We start from the raw sequence: 18574 nt of genomic DNA, 5'->3' as shown, positions 1-18574 counted from the left end.
TGTGTTGGATTTGTTTTGGTACAAGGGAACACGAGTTATATATAGAAGTAGACTCAAAAAGGAAAAGATAAGAATTTTGTCTTTTTATTCTTTTTTAGGGTTTGAGATTATTGTTAAATAGGTGGATGGTTATTTATATCTTCATTGTTTTTGTTTTCTGTTCGTTGAGTTGATCTTTCTTTCTCCTTTTTTGGTCAAAGTTGAGTTGATCTTTTAGGTCAAATGATTTTGTAACGGACGCGCATATCTTTGGCAATGTTAAGTTTGAATTTAAATTCAAATCTCATTTTGATGTGTTTGTATTTTTTTTTTTTTTTTGTAAAAATGACAACTATCATTTGTTATATTTAGTTAACTAACAATATGAAATTGGTGAAAATAAACAGCTAATATGAAACTGTTAAAACATATAGTGAAACTATATTATATACTACAATGCAACTCAGTACTATTAAAATAGAACCACAACTTTAGACTCAATTTATTTTAAGGTGAATTTTTTTTAACTATACACTATAATACTTTTGTTTGACACATTGATATTAATAACTACACACCCTAAAATATAGCCTAACTATGGCAATATATTTTATAATGGTTTTGATACAATTTTTTAATTATATAAAAATATACTAATAAAAAAAGTTAAGGAAACTTAACGAATATCTAACAACTTTGAATATATATTTGCATATTCTAATTATCTTTCAAATATTTTCCAATATCAAATCAAACAATATATTTGAAATAAATTGAACTATTTATTATAAATGTACCAAAATATCAAATATTATAAACATATTTTTTGAAATGTTCTACCTTATTAATGACTTGATTGGCGTAGCATTAGCATAAGCATCATGCTTCTTATTATCCAATCAACATTTGTTAGAAACACATTTATCAAATGCTAATACTCTCTAAATGTTTTTTGCTCAATGCTCTCATATCATTACAAGAAAACATGCCTATAACGACGAAAGATTATGAGGAAAAAATTCCTACGTAAAATTACGAGTTGATTACGACGGCAGTATGATGAAATGTGTTTTCGTCGTAACGTGGTAGTAAAATTACAAGGAAATATCTCCGCTGTAATGTCGCTGTATCTTTACACGAAAGTACGTGGAAAGAGAAGATTCGTCGTAAAATTCTTGTAAATTTATGAGTGTTTTACGAGGAATATGTTACCATTATTTAAGTGAAAACGTATATTCAATGCGCTTTAACCTAACTAAATTTGTTGTAAAAATGTTGTAAATCACATGTGAGGGAGTTGTAAAACCCTAGTAAAATATTTCCTTGTATGATCGTTGTTATACCTTCACCTTCCAAAGTCTGAAATTTTCCATATATATGTCATTTCTCAATGCTAACAATACACAAACGAAATCAAGAAAACAAAAATCTAAGAAAAAGAATCTCAGAAAAATGGCCGATGGCGGTAATATTTACGGTTACGGAGTTTGATGTATTTGCATAAAAATTCTACCGGTAGAGTGACGGATGCATTTCTAAGCGGGCTAGAGACATTCATGTACTAGGCGGGCTGTACACCGATCACGCAAGAATTCAAAATTTGCACGTCGTGAAACTGTATGGAAGCACAATAAACATATGATTTACACCACATTACTATATTTGGTATCAACATGAAGAGGGTTATGGTGGAAATGAAGATAGTATTAATAATAATAATTTTGAGGATGTTGGTAATAATGAAGAACCGAATCATTTGCATAATGAATATGATTACCCTTAAGAGGAGCAGATGGTAGATTATGATAAGGTTCACGACATGATTACTGATGCATTTAAGAAACAACTACAATAATAGCTATTGAAACTTGAAATGTAGAAAACCTAATTTGGATGCAAAAAAGTTTTATGAAATGCTAGATCCTGCAAATCAACCAATCTAGACTGGCTGTTGAGAAGGTCTCTCTAAATTGTCTCTAGTAGCTAGGACGATGAATATTAAAACGAATCATAATTCACCTGAGAATTGCATGGATGCTTGTGCGGAGAAGACTTTGTTTGACTAGGTTGCATCAAAAGTTAAGTTTCTGATGGTTATGTTTCAAATATGTTAAGATGTGTTGAACGAGGTCAAAAGTTATGGAATGAAGAATCATGATTGTCATGTGTTTATGCAACGACTACTTCCATTCGCTTTTGCTGAGTTCTTTCCAACAAATGTACATGAAGCACTCACATGTAAATATTAATTACTAATATATATACATATGTTATGAAATGTTATTAATTTGGTTATTTTGCAATATACAACCATCGGAGCATTCTTTAGAGATCTTAACACACATACTTTCTAGAAAGAAGTCATCTAACAACTTCATGAGAACATTCCGATCATATTGTGCAACCAATAGATGATACTTCTTCCATCATTTGTGCTCCGCTTCCCAAAGAACGAAGGATAAAAAATGGTCATTTGTCCATGGTTCTTAGAACCGGACAAAAACCCCATGCCAAGATCTGTCTAGAAGCTGTAAGTTTTAGTTGTAATATTTACTTTTATTCTTTTAAAATTATATTTATTAATTAGTTTTAATATTTAATTTTTTTGTAACTTGAGAAGACGGGAGTCTAACCATATCTGTCTGACCTATTCAAGATGAGTCACGCCACATCAGACACGATTTTTGTCGATCCTGCATCCGAGAAACTCTTCAACGATGTGGCTGCTCGGGTTGAAGAGCGGGAGACACAACTAACTCAGCAGTCTCTCGATGGATTACCCATCAAATTGACATTAGAAGAGATCTTCGAAGAGGTAAAATTTTAAAATTTTATTAATATACTATCCATCTTCGGGGACAAGGAGCGGAACAGGGCGACGCTTAGACTTTGAGCTTCAGGAAAGGATCAAAACCGGATCCCATCCTTCAATTTCATGATTGGGTCGACCAGGCCAGATCATGAGAATCACCATCAATACCTCGGTGTAGGTCTGGGATGATCCTTTATTAAATTAATTTGACTATTTTAATATAATTAACTATATTAATATGTTTTCTTTTAAAGGTGGTTCCTAGAAAAAACGGACGAACGGTGGAAATATGGGGAATATGCTCTTTTACAATCAATACTATTAAAAAGGAAGGATTTTGAAAAAATCTACCTATGAAAATTGTTTGGATCTTTTTATTTAACTCATTATTTTTTGATCTTACCTTAAATTTAGACTAACGCTATCGGATGATTTTCTGGTGGGAAAGTTTTTTGGATACAGCTCCGCATATAGCGAAAGTTCATGCGATAGTGAACAAAATATGGAATCTGAATGACAAAGCCCAGAAGATAGAACTGTATGAGGTCAATCAGACTACGATGAAGTTTCGTATTCCCAACCAAGCTGATAGAAGAAGGATTTTGAGAAGAGGAATGTGGAATCTAGCAGGAATCCCGGTGGTGATGACGAAATGGTCGCCGGTGGTTGAAAAGGAGAAGCCACCTACGCAATCTATTCCAATGTGGGTTCACATAAAGCATGTTCCAATATCGATGTTCTCATGGCAAGGGCTAAGCTTCCTGACTAGTCCAATTGGGAACCCAAGTAGGTTGCATCCTGAGACAGCTCAATGTTTAAATCTTGATGTGGCAAAGATTTTTGTTAATGTTGATCTCACAAAGGAGCTGCCAAAGAGGATGAATTTTAATGTTCTGGGAGAGGATGTAATGGTGGAGTATGGGTATCCACGGCTACCAACAAAATGTCAAAAATGTGATAAGTGGGGTCATGCTGTCAAAACTTGCCCTATGGAGAAAGCAGCTCAAAAGGAGCTAGAAGAAGGAGAAATATGCGGGGAGAAGAACAAGGAGGAAGAGATAGAAAGAATTGAAGTTCAGGAAATTGAGAGTGGTGATAAAGGTGGTGGAGTATTACATGTAGAGATACAAGCTGAGGACAATCAAGCCTCCATAAAAGAAAAGTCACAAGACATTGAGAGTGAGAAAGAAAAAGAATGGTTGGATGTCTCGCCAGGGAAATCTAGTCGGCCTTCGAGTCCTTTGAAGTTTGGGCAGGTATCAATACTTACTAAATCGAGATTTGAAGTGTTATCACCAACGGAAGAGGAACAAGAAGAAGAAGAGAATCTGGAGCAGACAGAAGAAGAACATGAGGTAATGCAGGAAGAAGATAACCTTACAAGGAAAATGTTACCTCGAGAGTCTAAGGTTAACCACAGATATCTCAGAGATAAAGCAGGCCAGAAAACTCAGGATGCAGATCCTGGTTGTCTGAACAAGAAGAAAACCCATCGTCATTAATATGTCTGGGTTTTATTGGAACATAAGAGGTTTCAACAAGTTTTCTAAGCATTTGGTGGTTCAGGAATGGGTCAGGAAACGTGGTTTTCAGTTTGGATGTTTAATTGAGACAAGAGTGAAGGAGAATAAAGCAAAGAAGATTTTGGAGACTGTATTTCCAGGATGGTCATATATCACAAACTATGATCATCACCGGTTGGGTAGAATTTGGGTCACTTGGAGTCCGAGAGTAAGGGTTACTCCCTGCTTTCAAAGCGCACAGTTGGTTACGTGTTCTGTGTTGTTGGAAGGGATGGTAGAGGAGATTTTTTGCTCCTTTGTATATGGATTTAATTTGGAGGAAGAGAGAAAGGAGCTTTGGAGGGATCTTAAAGACCATCATGATTCTCCTATAATAAGGAAATCACCATGGATTGTTCAAGGGGATTTTAACGAGATTCTTAGTGGAGTGGAGCATTCAGTGTCGGGTTCACAAGACTCGTTGGGTATGAAGGATTTTCAAGAAGTGGTTCAATACTGCTCTATTGTAGATATGTCATACCAAGGGCCTAGGTTTACTTGGTGCAATAAGAGAGATACTAGCTTGATCTGCAAGAAGTTGGATCGTACTTTGATTAATGAGGTATGGGTGAGATCTTTTCCGCAGTCTTATTGTGTATTTGAAGCTGGAGGTTGTTCGGATCATCAAAGATGTCGGGTAGTGATTAAAGCTGAGATAATGAAACCAAGAAAGCCGTTTAAGTTTGTAAATGCACTAGTGGATATGCCAGAATTCATTCCTGTGGTTGAGAAGTTCTGGTCTGAGACAGAGGTGTTGTTCAATTCCACTTCTGCTTTATTTCGATTGTCAAAGAAGCTCAAGGCCCTGAAGCCGGTTTTGAAGCAACTGAGTAAAGAAAAGGTGGGGGAGATAGTAAAGAAGACAAGAGAGGCCTATGCTAAGCTTTGTGATGCTCAAGTGAAGACTTTGGAAAATCCCATCCAAGCCAACATTGAAGCAGAATCAGAAGCATATAGAAGATGGATTTTTTTATCTACTCTGGAGGAGAAAGTTCTTAGTCAGAAGGCAAAAATTCATTGGCTTGATGTTGGAGATGGTAACAATAAAAGTTTTCACAGGGCGGCTACAGTAAGGGAGATAAGGAATTCTATAAGGGAGATTAAGAGATTGGATGGTTCTGTAGCAGACTCGCAAGATGATATTAAACAAGAAGCAGTAAGTCACTTCCATCAATTTCTTACTCATACGCCTTCAGAGTATGAGGGAATAAGTGTTGATGAGTTAAAGTCGCTGGTAAATTATGAGTGTTCGGAGGATGATAGAAGCGGTTTGATGAGGGAGGTATCTTCGGAAGAGATTCGAAAAGTTCTTTTCTCTATGCCACGAGACAAATCACCGGGTCCAGACGGGTTCACAAGTGAGTTTTTTAAGGCCTCTTGGGCGGTAACAGGAGGAGATTTCGTTACAGCAGTTAAGTCCTTCTTTGATAAGGGGTTTCTGCCTAAGGGAATTAACTCAACCATCTTAGCGCTTATTCCGAAGAAGAATGATGCTGTATACATGAAGGACTATCGGCCTATTTCATGCTGCAACGTTATCTATAAGGTAATATCAAAGCTCCTAGCAAATCGGATGAAAAGGATTCTCCCTCTTTTCATATCTTTGAACCAGTCTGCGTTTGTGAAGGATAGGCTACTAATGGAGAATGTCTTGTTAGCTTCAGAGCTAGTCAAGAGTTATCACAAGGATTCTGTTACTGAGCGGTGTGCAGTCAAGATAGATATTTCAAAGGCCTTTGATTCTGTCCAGTGGTCTTTTTTAGTATCAGTGCTTGCGGCATTAAATTTCCCGGAGAAGTTCATTGTGTGGATTAAGAAATGCATAGAGTTGGCTTAATTCTCGATACAGATAAATGGGGAATTGGCTGGCTATTTTAATAGCAAGCGAGGACTTAGGCAGGGGTGTGCTTTGTCTCCATATCTGTTTGTTATTAGTATGCAAGTTCTTTCAAAGCTCCTGGATAAAGCAGCAACAGAGAAACAGATGGGTTTTCATCCGTACTGCAAAGAGCTTCATTTGACACACATATGTTTTGCTGATGATGTTTTAGTATTCTCTGACGGGAAGAAGAAGTCGGTTGAGGGTATACTGGAGGTCTTTCAGAGATTTGAAAAGATATCGGGTTTGAGTATTAGTCTTGAGAAGTCTACATTGTATCTGGCTGGTGTTCAGGAAACAGATATCGAGGCTATTTTAGACCAGTTTCCTTTTGAAAGAGGATCTCTTCCGGTACGATATTTGGGCCTCCCTCTTCTGACAAAACGGATGAATGTACATGACTATAGCCCTCTTATCTCAAGAATTCGGAATCGCATCTCTTCTTGGACAGCGAGGCATCTCTCCTTTGCTGGACGGCTTCAGTTAATTGGTTCTGTTCTCTATAGCATAACAAATTTTTGGATGTCAGCTTATAGGCTCCCAAACCAGTGCATTCAAGAAATAAATAGCATCTGTGCTGCATTTCTTTGGTCTGGACCGGTGTTATCAACGCATAAAGCTAAAGTAGCTTGGGTGGATGTGTGCAAACCAAAAGATGAATGTGGTTTAGGCTTGAAAAATCTGGCAGATGCGAATAAAGTGTCTTGTTTGAAGCTTATTTGGCGTATTATCTCTACTAGGTCTTCTTTATGGGTTAAATGGATATGGAAATATCTCATTCGAAAGGGTTCTTTTTGGAGTGTTAATGAGAAGAGTAACAGTGGATCGTGGATGTGGAAGAAGCTTTTGAAACTGCGGCCTTTGGCTATGCAATTAACTAAGAAGGAAGTCAACAGTGGAGCCACCACCTCTTTCTGGTTTGAGAAATGGTCATCAATTGGCCAACTGATTGAGCTAACAGGAGCAAGAGGGTGTATGGACCTTGGTATTCCTATAAACTCTACGGTGGAGAAAGCTATTCAGTTGTACCGAGTGAGAAGGCATCGTGCTCACTCTCTTAGGCAGGTTGATCGCGAGATTATGGCTCTCAAAAATAAAGGTCTCAACCAGCTAGATGATATATGCCTTTGGAAGAGGGAGAATGGGGATTTTAAAACAGATTTCAGAACATCTCATACTTGGAATCTTGTAAGAAGTTCATCTCCAAAGGTATCTTGGGTAAAAGGAGTGTGGTTCACTGAAGCTACCCCGCGATTTTCTTTCTTAGTTTGGCTTGCTATTCATGACAGACTAGCAACAGGAGATAGGATTCTTAGGTGGAATCCACAAGCCGTTTCTACATGCTGGTTGTGTAACACGGAAGCTGAGACTCGTGATCACCTATTTTTTGAGTGCTCGTTCTCTAAGGAAGTCTGGATTGGAACCATAAAACATTTGGCAGGGCGTGGAGAAGTGTATAAATGGGATAGAGTGCTTCGGATTGTTGAGAAGGGTTTACATAAGTGGAGTTCGACTGTGTTACTGCGTTATTGCTTTCAGGCCGTGGCTTATGCGTTATGGCATGAGAGGAATGTGAGAAGAGTGGGTGAGGCATCGCAGCCAGCTACCTGTCTGATTGCAAGGCTTGATAAGCTCATTAGAAACAGAATATCTTCTTTGAGAAGGAGGGTAGGAGGTAAATATGAGAATATGATGGAGGATTGGTTTAACAGAGGCTAGTATAGCTTGAGAGATATAGAAGTATATTTTCTTTTGATTTGCATTTCATTGTATTTAAATATGGTAGCAGATAAAACTCTGTACAAAGGTTTTTTTTTATTTGAATAAATTTAAAATTCTTTCAAAAAAAAAAAAAAATTTAGACTAACAATATGTTACCATATATTTCTCTAACAATAATTTATTCAATTCCTTTATTTATTCAAATCTCACTCCTAAATCCTAATTATTACTATTACTATATTTACCATTTTGATTTTTAATCGTAAAAGAATTGAAACTAATGTTTTATATTATCACTTTTATCATATAATCTTATATATTAAAAGAGAAGTCATGACTTCTTCCATGTGTGATTTTTTTTTATTTGGACCATCACTTAGAAATCTTATTAAATATATTTTATTAAGAATAATAATACATAGAATCTTTAAAATACTTTAATCATAATATCTTTTGATATCTTTTTATTTAAAATATAAATATATTTATTTTAAAAATCTAACAAATCTGTTTTAAAAGATTTTTACAAGATCTTCATTTTCGAAATTATATTTAAATATTTTTCATTAATTTCGAAATTAATTTGAATTATTATTATACATTAATAAATTCAGTAATCATTTATAAAATAAAAATAAAAAATTCTGTAATATTTTATATATTATATAATCATAATCAATCATATTAAAAGAAAATTATTATATTGAGCTAAGTATAATAAAATTGTATTAAATTTATAAATTTTATAAATTTTATTTTCATAAGTATAAAATATTTATGTTCAAAAATAAAATCTAATATGTTGGTAAGATGGATTAAGCAAAATATATAATACATGCATAAAAATTAACATGTATTTTTTTAAGGTTATAATATAAAATCTTTGCAATGTATTTTCATTTTAAATATAATATATATTTATATATTATATTTAAAAATTCTAATAAATCTGTGTAAAAGTATTTTAACAATAATTTAATATATTTTAAGTTATCGTTTATAAAATAAGAAATAAATAAATTATATCCTATTTTACCCACTTTATAGTCATGATCATGTTAAAATACAATTATTATACTTAAATAAATATGATAAAAGTATATTCAATTGATAAATTTATAAATTTTATTTTCATAAATATAAAATATTTATTTAAAATATAATATGATGATAGAACAGCTTAAAATTAACAAACTATATAATACATGTCTAAAAACTAACATATCTTAGACTTTTATATATACAATAATAAATTATATAAAATGAATAAGCATAAACATATTGGTAAAAAAAAATCCAGTTTTGAAAGACGGGTCAGAATTTAGCATAAATTAAATACAAAAACAATTAATTAATTATAATATGTAAATTATAAAATTATTGTATTTGAAATAGTTATATAAATATTTAAGTATATGATTAACATTAAAAATATATACAACTTATGTTCTAAAACAATAATTTATGTATAGAAAAGTGAAAACAAACACCCGTGCGGTTGCACGGGTCAAAATCTAGTAGTTTACTAAATCCCAAAACAAAAGGAAACAAAAAACAAGCAATCCATTCACGAGACTATTAACATATTATGTCAGTCTCTTTAAAGTTTTCAAGGCAATGCTCCCATAAGCGAAGTAGTTGGTAGTGTCGTATATTCAGCATCCCTCAGCGACTCAACGTCTTGGCCGTGGTGGCCCTTACATTGAAAAAATGCAACGGTGTAAGTCATAAGTAGAAACATCACCACAAATGTTGACATCACTAGACTCACTAGAGTCTCGATCTGAGCTAAACCGAAGATCAATAAACCGAAGAAAAGATTCAAGAGGAATAGTTTTGGCTTCATCCCTTTAGCAATCTTTACAGCTTCCCCCAACGCTTGTATCCCATAAGTTTCGTCGAGTACCGATACGACCAGAGATAGGTACCAGACGATAGCTAGATAGGACGCAAACAATGCGAACAGAACAAGCAAAACGCAGGTCACGGCTGCGAAGGAAATCAATGAAGCAGTACTTAAGAAAAGGAGAGGGAAAAGTATTGTAACGAAGAACAACCAATAGCCAAGACTGAAGAGACAAATGTAGAAATAGGTCACTAGAGGTCCCTTCCAAGATTTAAGGGACAGAACCACAAAATCTTTGAAGTTGACGTTCTCATCATTATAAGTAAGAGCCGAAGCGTGGACGATGACTAGAACGGATAAAAGGTTGATGATGAAATAGAAAACGCCAAAGATGTCTGAAGAAACAAAAAATAGGCCAAATTCTGCAAAAACTTCCATAAGTAGGGCTATGTATTCCGCACTGCTTGGATCCATCGTAGGTAACAACTTTAAATGTTGAGTCAAGTTTGTTATCTCGAGTGTAATGGTAAGGATGTTGAACAAGTAAACTAAACCATTGAGCAAGAGAGAAAATACCAAGACAGAGAACATCAACTTCTTGTTCTTGAGAAAGAGTTTGCGGGATTCGTTGAACATACCCACAACTTCCTTTAGAAGATTCAAAAACGAAAGCCAACCCATCGTTTACAAAGAAGAAAATAAGAAAAATGAAGAAAAGCTCTTGGATTTTGGTTTTGGAAATGATGGTGAGGAGTTTAAAAAACAAGAAGGAAATGATTGTGAGGGTTTGTAAGATCATACATGCTTATACCCATTTGTCTATAATACTACTAGGCTAGTAGCACTAACTACTAATTTACTAACCATAAGACTGATTGATTTACCCGCTACTTTTCAATGGAGGAAAAAGTCTTTGGCTTGTATGTCTTTATCCAAAATCATACGATAGAAACGAACACTTGGACATATTTAAAGCCAAGAAACCAAAGCATATATAACACGTCGAAGAAAAAGTCTAAACATGACTTACTGATCGTGCCATAATAAGATATGTTAAAGAGCAGAAACAAAAGTATAACATGTTCAATATTGCAACTGGCCTTCCTCATCACATGAACGTGGTGACCTTTAGGATATCTATAAACCAACAAACAATTAGTCTCCTCAAAGGAATAAGTCATCAATCAGAAAAAAACATAGTATAACTTCAAAGTTGAAGTGTTTTATTCTAAAAAAACTCCAAAACTTCAAATTTAAACTTTTGAACAGTAAGACTTCATATTTGAAGTGCCACTACTCAAAACATCAAATTTGAAGTTTCGTATTTTTATTTGCATTTTAGTCCTTACAGTTACACATTACACTTATGATTAAATATTTTGTCGTTTATTGTTTTAATGTTTAAACTAGAGCTTAACCCGTACATCCGTACATGTGTTTTCTTAATAGAATAGACATATAAAATTCTTCACAAACATAATAATGTAATGGTTGCACAAACATGAATCCTGGATGTTTGTTCGATTTATAGTATATAACATTTATGATAAATAGACAATTTTTAATTGTCTATAATTTTTTGTTTGCTTATATTGTGATTGGTTATTAAAACAATCAAAATAATATGTTATACAACATATATTTCAGTTAATATTTCTTAACTACATTAATCATTTTGATGTATTTATAGATAAACCAAAACATAAATTAGTATGTTTATGTATATTAATAAATCTATATTTCCAAAATACAATATTTTGTGTCAAATAAAATGTACTTCTGTTTTAATAAGTTAGACATATATGTCTCTAAGTTATTTATATGCTAAATAAATTCCACTTCTACGTTAATTCTTAAGAAAATATTAAATTTAAATTTATTTAAATGCCAAATATCAAAATTTTTAACATATATTTGAAAAATAACTTTATATGTTCTAATAAAAATTATAGTTTATATTTGATGTGAAATGAGATAATAATATACATGCATATATAAAAATTAAAGTTTGTATGTGACATCTTAAATAAATCTGTTTAATTTTATTGTAAAAATTAGTTAGAAAATAACCCGGTTAGAGAATCATTTGATTTAGAGAATAATGTTAAGTTTGAATAAAGAGTAATCTAACAAAATAAAATATTTTTGATTAATTATAGTTATTAATTAACTGGCACAAGCTGTAATTATTAAAAAGAGAGAAGAGTTATTTCTAAAAGCTACTTCAATTTTAATATAACAGATTTAGAGAATAATGGTAAGTTTGGATAGACAATAATCTAACAAAATAAATAATTGTTGATTAATTAACAATTATTAGTTAGTGTCACAATTTGTAATTCGTAAGATGAAAGAAGGGTTATTTCTAAAAAGTATTTCACTTTAATAGAATATATTTAGAAAATGATGGTAAGTTTGAATAGAAAATTATTTAATAAAATAAATAATTTTTTTATTATTAATTAATATTTATTAATTCAGTAGCACAAGTCGATAAATATTAGAAAACACATCATTTTCCACCACCGGATGCGTCACAAAATAGTGGCAAATACATTCTTGGTGACTATGTAGCTACTCAAAGTGGTAATCGCAAATATTTGGTCAGAATTTTTTTCGTCTCAAAATAGTCGCAAATTTGAGACCATTTTACTCTGCCTTTCCGTGGTTGTATATTAGGGACTGTTTAGATACATAATTAGTAATTATCCAATTAACGACTCTTTAGACACAAAATTAACGAGTATTTAGTTAGCGACTCTTTTGTGACTTTCAATAATGATTTCACAAAAAAAAAACAATTTGGTATAATATTTTTTAATAATTAAATTACAAAATATATAGATAAAAAATTATGAATATATATATACATATATATATATATATCTATATACATGTTGACAAAAAGAAAAACTATAAGATGGTGAGAACAATAAATTTTAAGTTTGGGGATTAGGGTATTAAATTTAGGGTTTAGGATATTGGATTTAAGGTTCGAAAAACCATTGGTAAGTTTAACTTATAAACTTGTAATCTTTATTACTTAAAATATGTATTTATAATTATTCATCATTTTGCTGAATAAAAAGTACTTTAAATGTTATCGAATTAGAAATTTGATGGGTTGAATAACTTAGGCTGTTGACAAAAATAAAATAAAATAACTTAGGCTATGGCCCAATATAAACTTACATGGAAGATAGATAATTTGGTCTTGGATCATATCATTTTTCTAAGTATTTAATGAAAAATCCTCAAACTAACTTTATTTAACGAAATAAACCCTAGCAGATCATAATTATCATTATTACCGGTCAATCTTTAGTTCATGGGTTTCTATATTAAGTAAACATAATTAAGGGGTTTTGCCATTAAAAATCCAAAAAATAAAAATAAAATTCAATTCTATAATGTTATATGAAAATTAGTAACTTCAATTTTCAAAATTAGCATTTAAAAAAAAATTGTAAATATATGAGTTTGATGTGTTTTTAACATCAACATTATATATGTATATATTTAAAATTTAAAAACCCAGAAACTATAATAAAATTTATCTAAAGATTTATTATTACATTTTATTAGATAAGATATAATTTTGATTTTATTTTCTTGTTTTATACATTTTTATTCTTTTAGTTGTTTTATTTCATATAAATCTTTAGATAATTTTTATTATATTTTCTGGGTTTTTACATTTTTAATTTGTTATATATAATGTTGATGTTAAAAACACATCAAACTCATATATTTACAAAAAAAAATAAAAAATGCTAATTTTGAAAATTTAAGTTACTAAGTTTTAGATAATATTATAAAAACATTTTTAATGATAAAACTCCTCAATTATGTTTACTTAATGTAGAAATTCATAAACTAAAGATTTACCGGTAGTAATGGTAATTATGATCTGTTAGGGTTTAATTCATTAAATAAAGTTAGTTTGTGGGATTTTTTTCGTTAAATATTTAATTTGATGGTTTTTACCCAAAATAAACTTAGTTGAGAAGTTTTAACGTTAAAAATCCTTTTTCTAATGAGAATTAGTTGTCTAATTAGATTTTGATATTTTAATGTCGAATAAACGTGTGATTATTTGTTTACAAAAAACTTATTTTTAAAATATTTTGAACGACTACTCATGCATTACTTATCAAACATGAAATTTTGAGTTACTTTTGAAGGCAAAACGATTATTATAGTGAAAAATTATGCAAAAGTGTATCATCTTAAACTAGTAGAACAAGTGGAGAGGCATAACCAAAACCCTAAACCAAAGCCAAACGTCGTCTTCCATCTCTAAGAGCAACCTTATATTTTAGGTTTGCTGAATCTTATATTTGAAATTTGAGGATGTTCTTCTCTAATAATAAACTTTAATAAGCCTTAATTTTTTATATTTTTACATTATGTTTTTTACTTTAGGAAAAAACCAAATAAGAGCATAAAACTTTTAAACTAAAATCATACAACAAAAATATTATAAACAATATTTTTTAATAAACCATTACGTTCTAATAGAAAATTATATATAAATAAAAGACTTCAAAATTTATAATTATTCATAATTATTATCTTCATAATGCTCTCACATATAATCAATTATTGCATTTCGAAGCGATAATGAACTTTTATTTTGTATTTGTAAATTACAATGTAAAAATTGTTAAAATCGAATATTTTCATTTACTGCCATTTCAACAAACCTAGAATTTATTAGTGATCATACTACTCGTGATTTTCTTCGATCTGTACAAGAATGGATCATAAAGAGAAGAACTCAAGAACAACAACAACCTTCGAATACAACAACTTGTTATGGAAAATATTCTGGTTATATTATAGATTCGGGATCGAATTTACCTGAATGTTATTATAATTGTAAAACTTATTTATATAATTTTATTTTATGCATTTTATTTTGTTAAATTGTGTATTAACTTGTTTGATGTAATATTGTCTTCTATAATATTTGTTTAATATATTAAGATATTTTTGTTTTGTTTTTATTTAAATTTTTTTATTTATTTATTTTTGCTATTCATTTTTTGACAGATGAATACATTATTCATAATGTTCAAAAAATAGTTTCTAACAGCCACTGTCACCAGTTCAATCACCATTGTAGCAGTGTGATTCTCTAAGAGGATAAGAGATTGGAAGATAACTCTCTCACAATGCTGCAACTCGAGACTGTTGTAGCTGCTTTGAGCTAGTGTAACATAACAACTATTAGCCCAAACTTATATATGACATTGTATGTTTTGAGTTTTTTTTTTTTAAATTTCTTAATGTTGAATTGTATTATTAAGCCTTCAAGGGTAAGCCGCTCAATCACTCCCTCTTAGCTCACGCAATTCGCAAGCGGTTTGGGGTTTTGCCTCTCCACTTCTTTCAAATTTGATAGATCGATTTAGGTTTCATAACTGTAAATTGACCTCTACTATTGGAAAAAATGGAATTTGAATCGTTTAATACGCCTAGGACTGAACCTATTTAGATATCTTTTCTTAGACTTTTTTCGCGATTCATATTGAGTTATTTGATGAGGGTTTACTAGGAAAAGTATGGAATTTCACTTAAATGAGACTGGTTCACTTAAAGGCAAAGTAGGTGAAGGTTTGGACAATGAGACATCATCTGAAGCAATGTCAGCATTGGTGGAGGGCTTCTATTGTTGTCTTGGAGGAAGCTTACCTAGGCAGCGAGAAGCTTTGTGTCCCAAAAGACCGCAATTAGAAGATTTAGATGGCAGCCATGAGTATAACACATCAACCATAGTGATAGAGCGACTCTCATCCTCGATAGCAACCTTAGACGGAAAAATGCTTATTTAACTTTACTTCTACAAGGATTTTGGCTTCTCCCATCTGGTAGGGTCGAGCCAAGGTTGGCTAGTAAGCATCGGGTTTTCATCAACCCAAAAATGTAAACCAATCTGTTACTTGTTCTTTACAATTTTGTTAGTTTAAAAACCTTGATTGTCTTAGTTTGATATTGATCGCATATAAGTAAAGTGTAAACTAGTCCTCTAGAATGAATCTAAAATATTATAACAGCCACTTTTAACTTGACAGTAGCAAAATATAATTTTAGTGTATCACATATAAATATTATGTACAAAATGACATAGTAAATAATATTTTAAAAAATCATGTATAGACTCATATTCAGTTGTTAAATAATACTATGTACGAAAAATTATATCAAAAATTAAATATAAAATATAATTTGCATAAAATTCAGACTTACTATCATTCATAAATATGTGTAGAGTATTAGTTACCATATATATGGGATATTTGGTTAAATAAATAATATTTATATTAAAATTAAATGTCAGTGGCATGACTTTGTAATTTTTCCTAAAAAGCAAGAGAAGAATTCTAAGAGTGATTTTGCTTTAATAGTATAGATTATTTTTCATTTAGTGTATTTTTATTGGGTTAGTTTATTTAAGGTTGGTGTTTAGATCCTGGGTAATCGCTAATTACAAAAACAATTTTAGAGAATTGAACTCACTTTCATGTTTTTAGTTTCGGATGTGGAAATAGTTAGAATTAAATAATTTAGGTGGGTTTTTGATGAGTCTATTATTTTAGGGGGAATCAGTTTGGTTAGAGGGGGTTTTAAGTAGTCAACTCCTTTTATAATTGTGCTTATTTTCATAATCAAACTATGCTCATTTTAATAATAATTTTCAAACAAAACACAGAAAACTCCTAAAATTCAAAACAAATCTTAAAATTTTCAAATTTACTTAAATATTTACTTAGAGTTTTAAGAATAAAATTAACTAAATTTTGGATAATCTTAATTTTATAATATTAGTTTTTGATTTAATTTCAATTTTTTTTTTAATTTTAGATAATTTATTTATTTTGTTCAGAATTCAGTTTTTTTAGAAAATTTAAAATATTATCAATAATTTAGTTAATTTTATTCTTAAAACTTTAAATTAAATTTCAATTTTTATTTTGAATTATAGAGATTTTTTAAGTTTTGTTTGAATTAATACTTTTGATTAAAATTAGCATAGTTTGAGTATTAAAATAGGCACAGTTTTAAAAGTAAATGTATTAAAATGATCAAAATATTTAGTTTAGGTATTAAACCGGGTAGTAATAAATTTGAGTATTAAAAATTTTAATGAAATTTTGTTGAAATTTTTTTATCATAAATTTATATCAACCAATAATACCAAACGAAACTATATATCATGAATCTTAAACATGTTAATCGTGAAGCACTAAATAAAAAAAGAGATTGACGACAAGCTATGTTTTAAACAGCATACTTGACAAAGCATAAAGCTATAAACCAATAACTATGAGCCCAGATGAGAATACTTATCTCGATGATTGGGATGAGTTACGACAGAGACGTCATGGTTTTAGATTTTATTTTCCTTGGTGGCTAGGGATTTTTTTTAAGCTGCTAGGATTAGGCGTGTGTGATAATGTGTTGTGAATAGAGAAAAAGAGAAAATCGGTTATTCTTATTTTTATTCCATAGACAACAATACATATATATAAGAATACAATACAAGGGTTTAGAACCTCTAGAACATGAGTTTATGGACCTATATGGACATTCAGATAATAGTTCATAACAAAATTGTATTAATACAATTGTAAAAAAAAATCCTTCAAATTAGTAATCTGGAACATGGGAAAACAAAAAATTTCAGTACCGACGTATAACCGAACGGAGCGGCAACCAACACAGCATATAACAAACAAGTGTGCAACAAAGATTCTTAAGAGCAGCTCCATCGCTGGGTTCAGCAGGAGGTTCTAACGAAAAGAAAGGAAAAAAATAAATAACAAATGATAAAATTAAGCAGAACCGGTCCTTTAATAAGGGGATATAGAATCAGTTGGAACCCATACGTGGCACATGTTTATTGGGCCGTTGTTTTCGCACGAAAGGTCAAAACAATTTTTCCTTCTCTTTCTTCGTTAATCTCGCTTCTTCGTCATTTTCGCTTTTTCGTCTCCGATGTTGTCGAAATCTTGAAAAGAAATGATACTTGATCTGATTATGTTCTCCTCCACAGCCGCCATGCAATCACCGTGAAGGGTTAGATTTTTTTTTTCTCTGTCTCGCCGGCAAGACTTGAGAGAGATCAAAACGAGAAGCGAGCGACGGTGATCCGTGATCAAAGGCGTCGGGAAGTTTTTATTTGGAGGATGATCGACGGCGTGCTTGAACGAATCGACTCGGTATGAGGAGGGAGTCACGGAAATACAGCAAATAAAATAATTTATAATAATATTTACATTTTAAGAAAAAAAATTAAAATTATTTCAGTTTTATTCATTTAGTTTTTGTTATTTTAAATCCTCGCTTATCTTACAGAGTTACAGTTGCCATTCACTTATTAGTTTTTTTTCATACCTTACTATCTTTTAATTTATTTCCTCTTTATTCATTTTTGTGTTCATTTTATTTTAACAAGGGCAATTGTCAATAATAAAAAAATGACATTCATTAAAGGGTAAAATATCCCTAATACCTTTGGTTTAAAATTAAATAAACAAACAAAAATAAATATAAATAAATAAAATAAAAATAAAAAAAATAAAAAAATAAAAAAAATTTTTTTATAGTTTCAGATTATATTTTTCAGATTCAAAATTTTTATAATTCTTTTTTGAATTTTTTTTTTCGAAATTTTTTTTTATATTTTTTTCTATTTTCTTTTTATAATTTAAAAATACTTTTTGAAACTGTTTTTAAAATTTTATTTTTATTTTAGTATTTATTTTTTA

At 30.8% G+C, this 18574-nt stretch overlaps 1 protein-coding gene across 1 annotated transcript; it reads right to left on the bottom strand.

The window, feature by feature from the left end:
* Window positions 1-9303: 9303 nt before the first annotated feature.
* Window positions 9304-18382, bottom strand: LOC103863251. The gene is made up of 2 exons (XM_033290465.1): window positions 17693-18382; window positions 9304-17596 (listed from the first exon to the last, which is right to left on the bottom strand). The coding sequence occupies exon 2, from the start codon at window positions 10479-10481 to the stop codon at window positions 9564-9566; it is 918 nt and encodes a 305-aa protein (XP_033146356.1). The 5' UTR covers window positions 10482-17596; window positions 17693-18382; the 3' UTR covers window positions 9304-9563.
* Window positions 18383-18574: the final 192 nt, after the last annotated feature.

Source organism: Brassica rapa, chromosome A04, assembly GCF_000309985.2.
Source record: "Brassica rapa cultivar Chiifu-401-42 chromosome A04, CAAS_Brap_v3.01, whole genome shotgun sequence".
Classification (NCBI taxonomy): Eukaryota; Viridiplantae; Streptophyta; class Magnoliopsida; order Brassicales; family Brassicaceae; genus Brassica; species Brassica rapa.
This window is presented reverse-complemented; position numbering and strand designations above follow the sequence as displayed.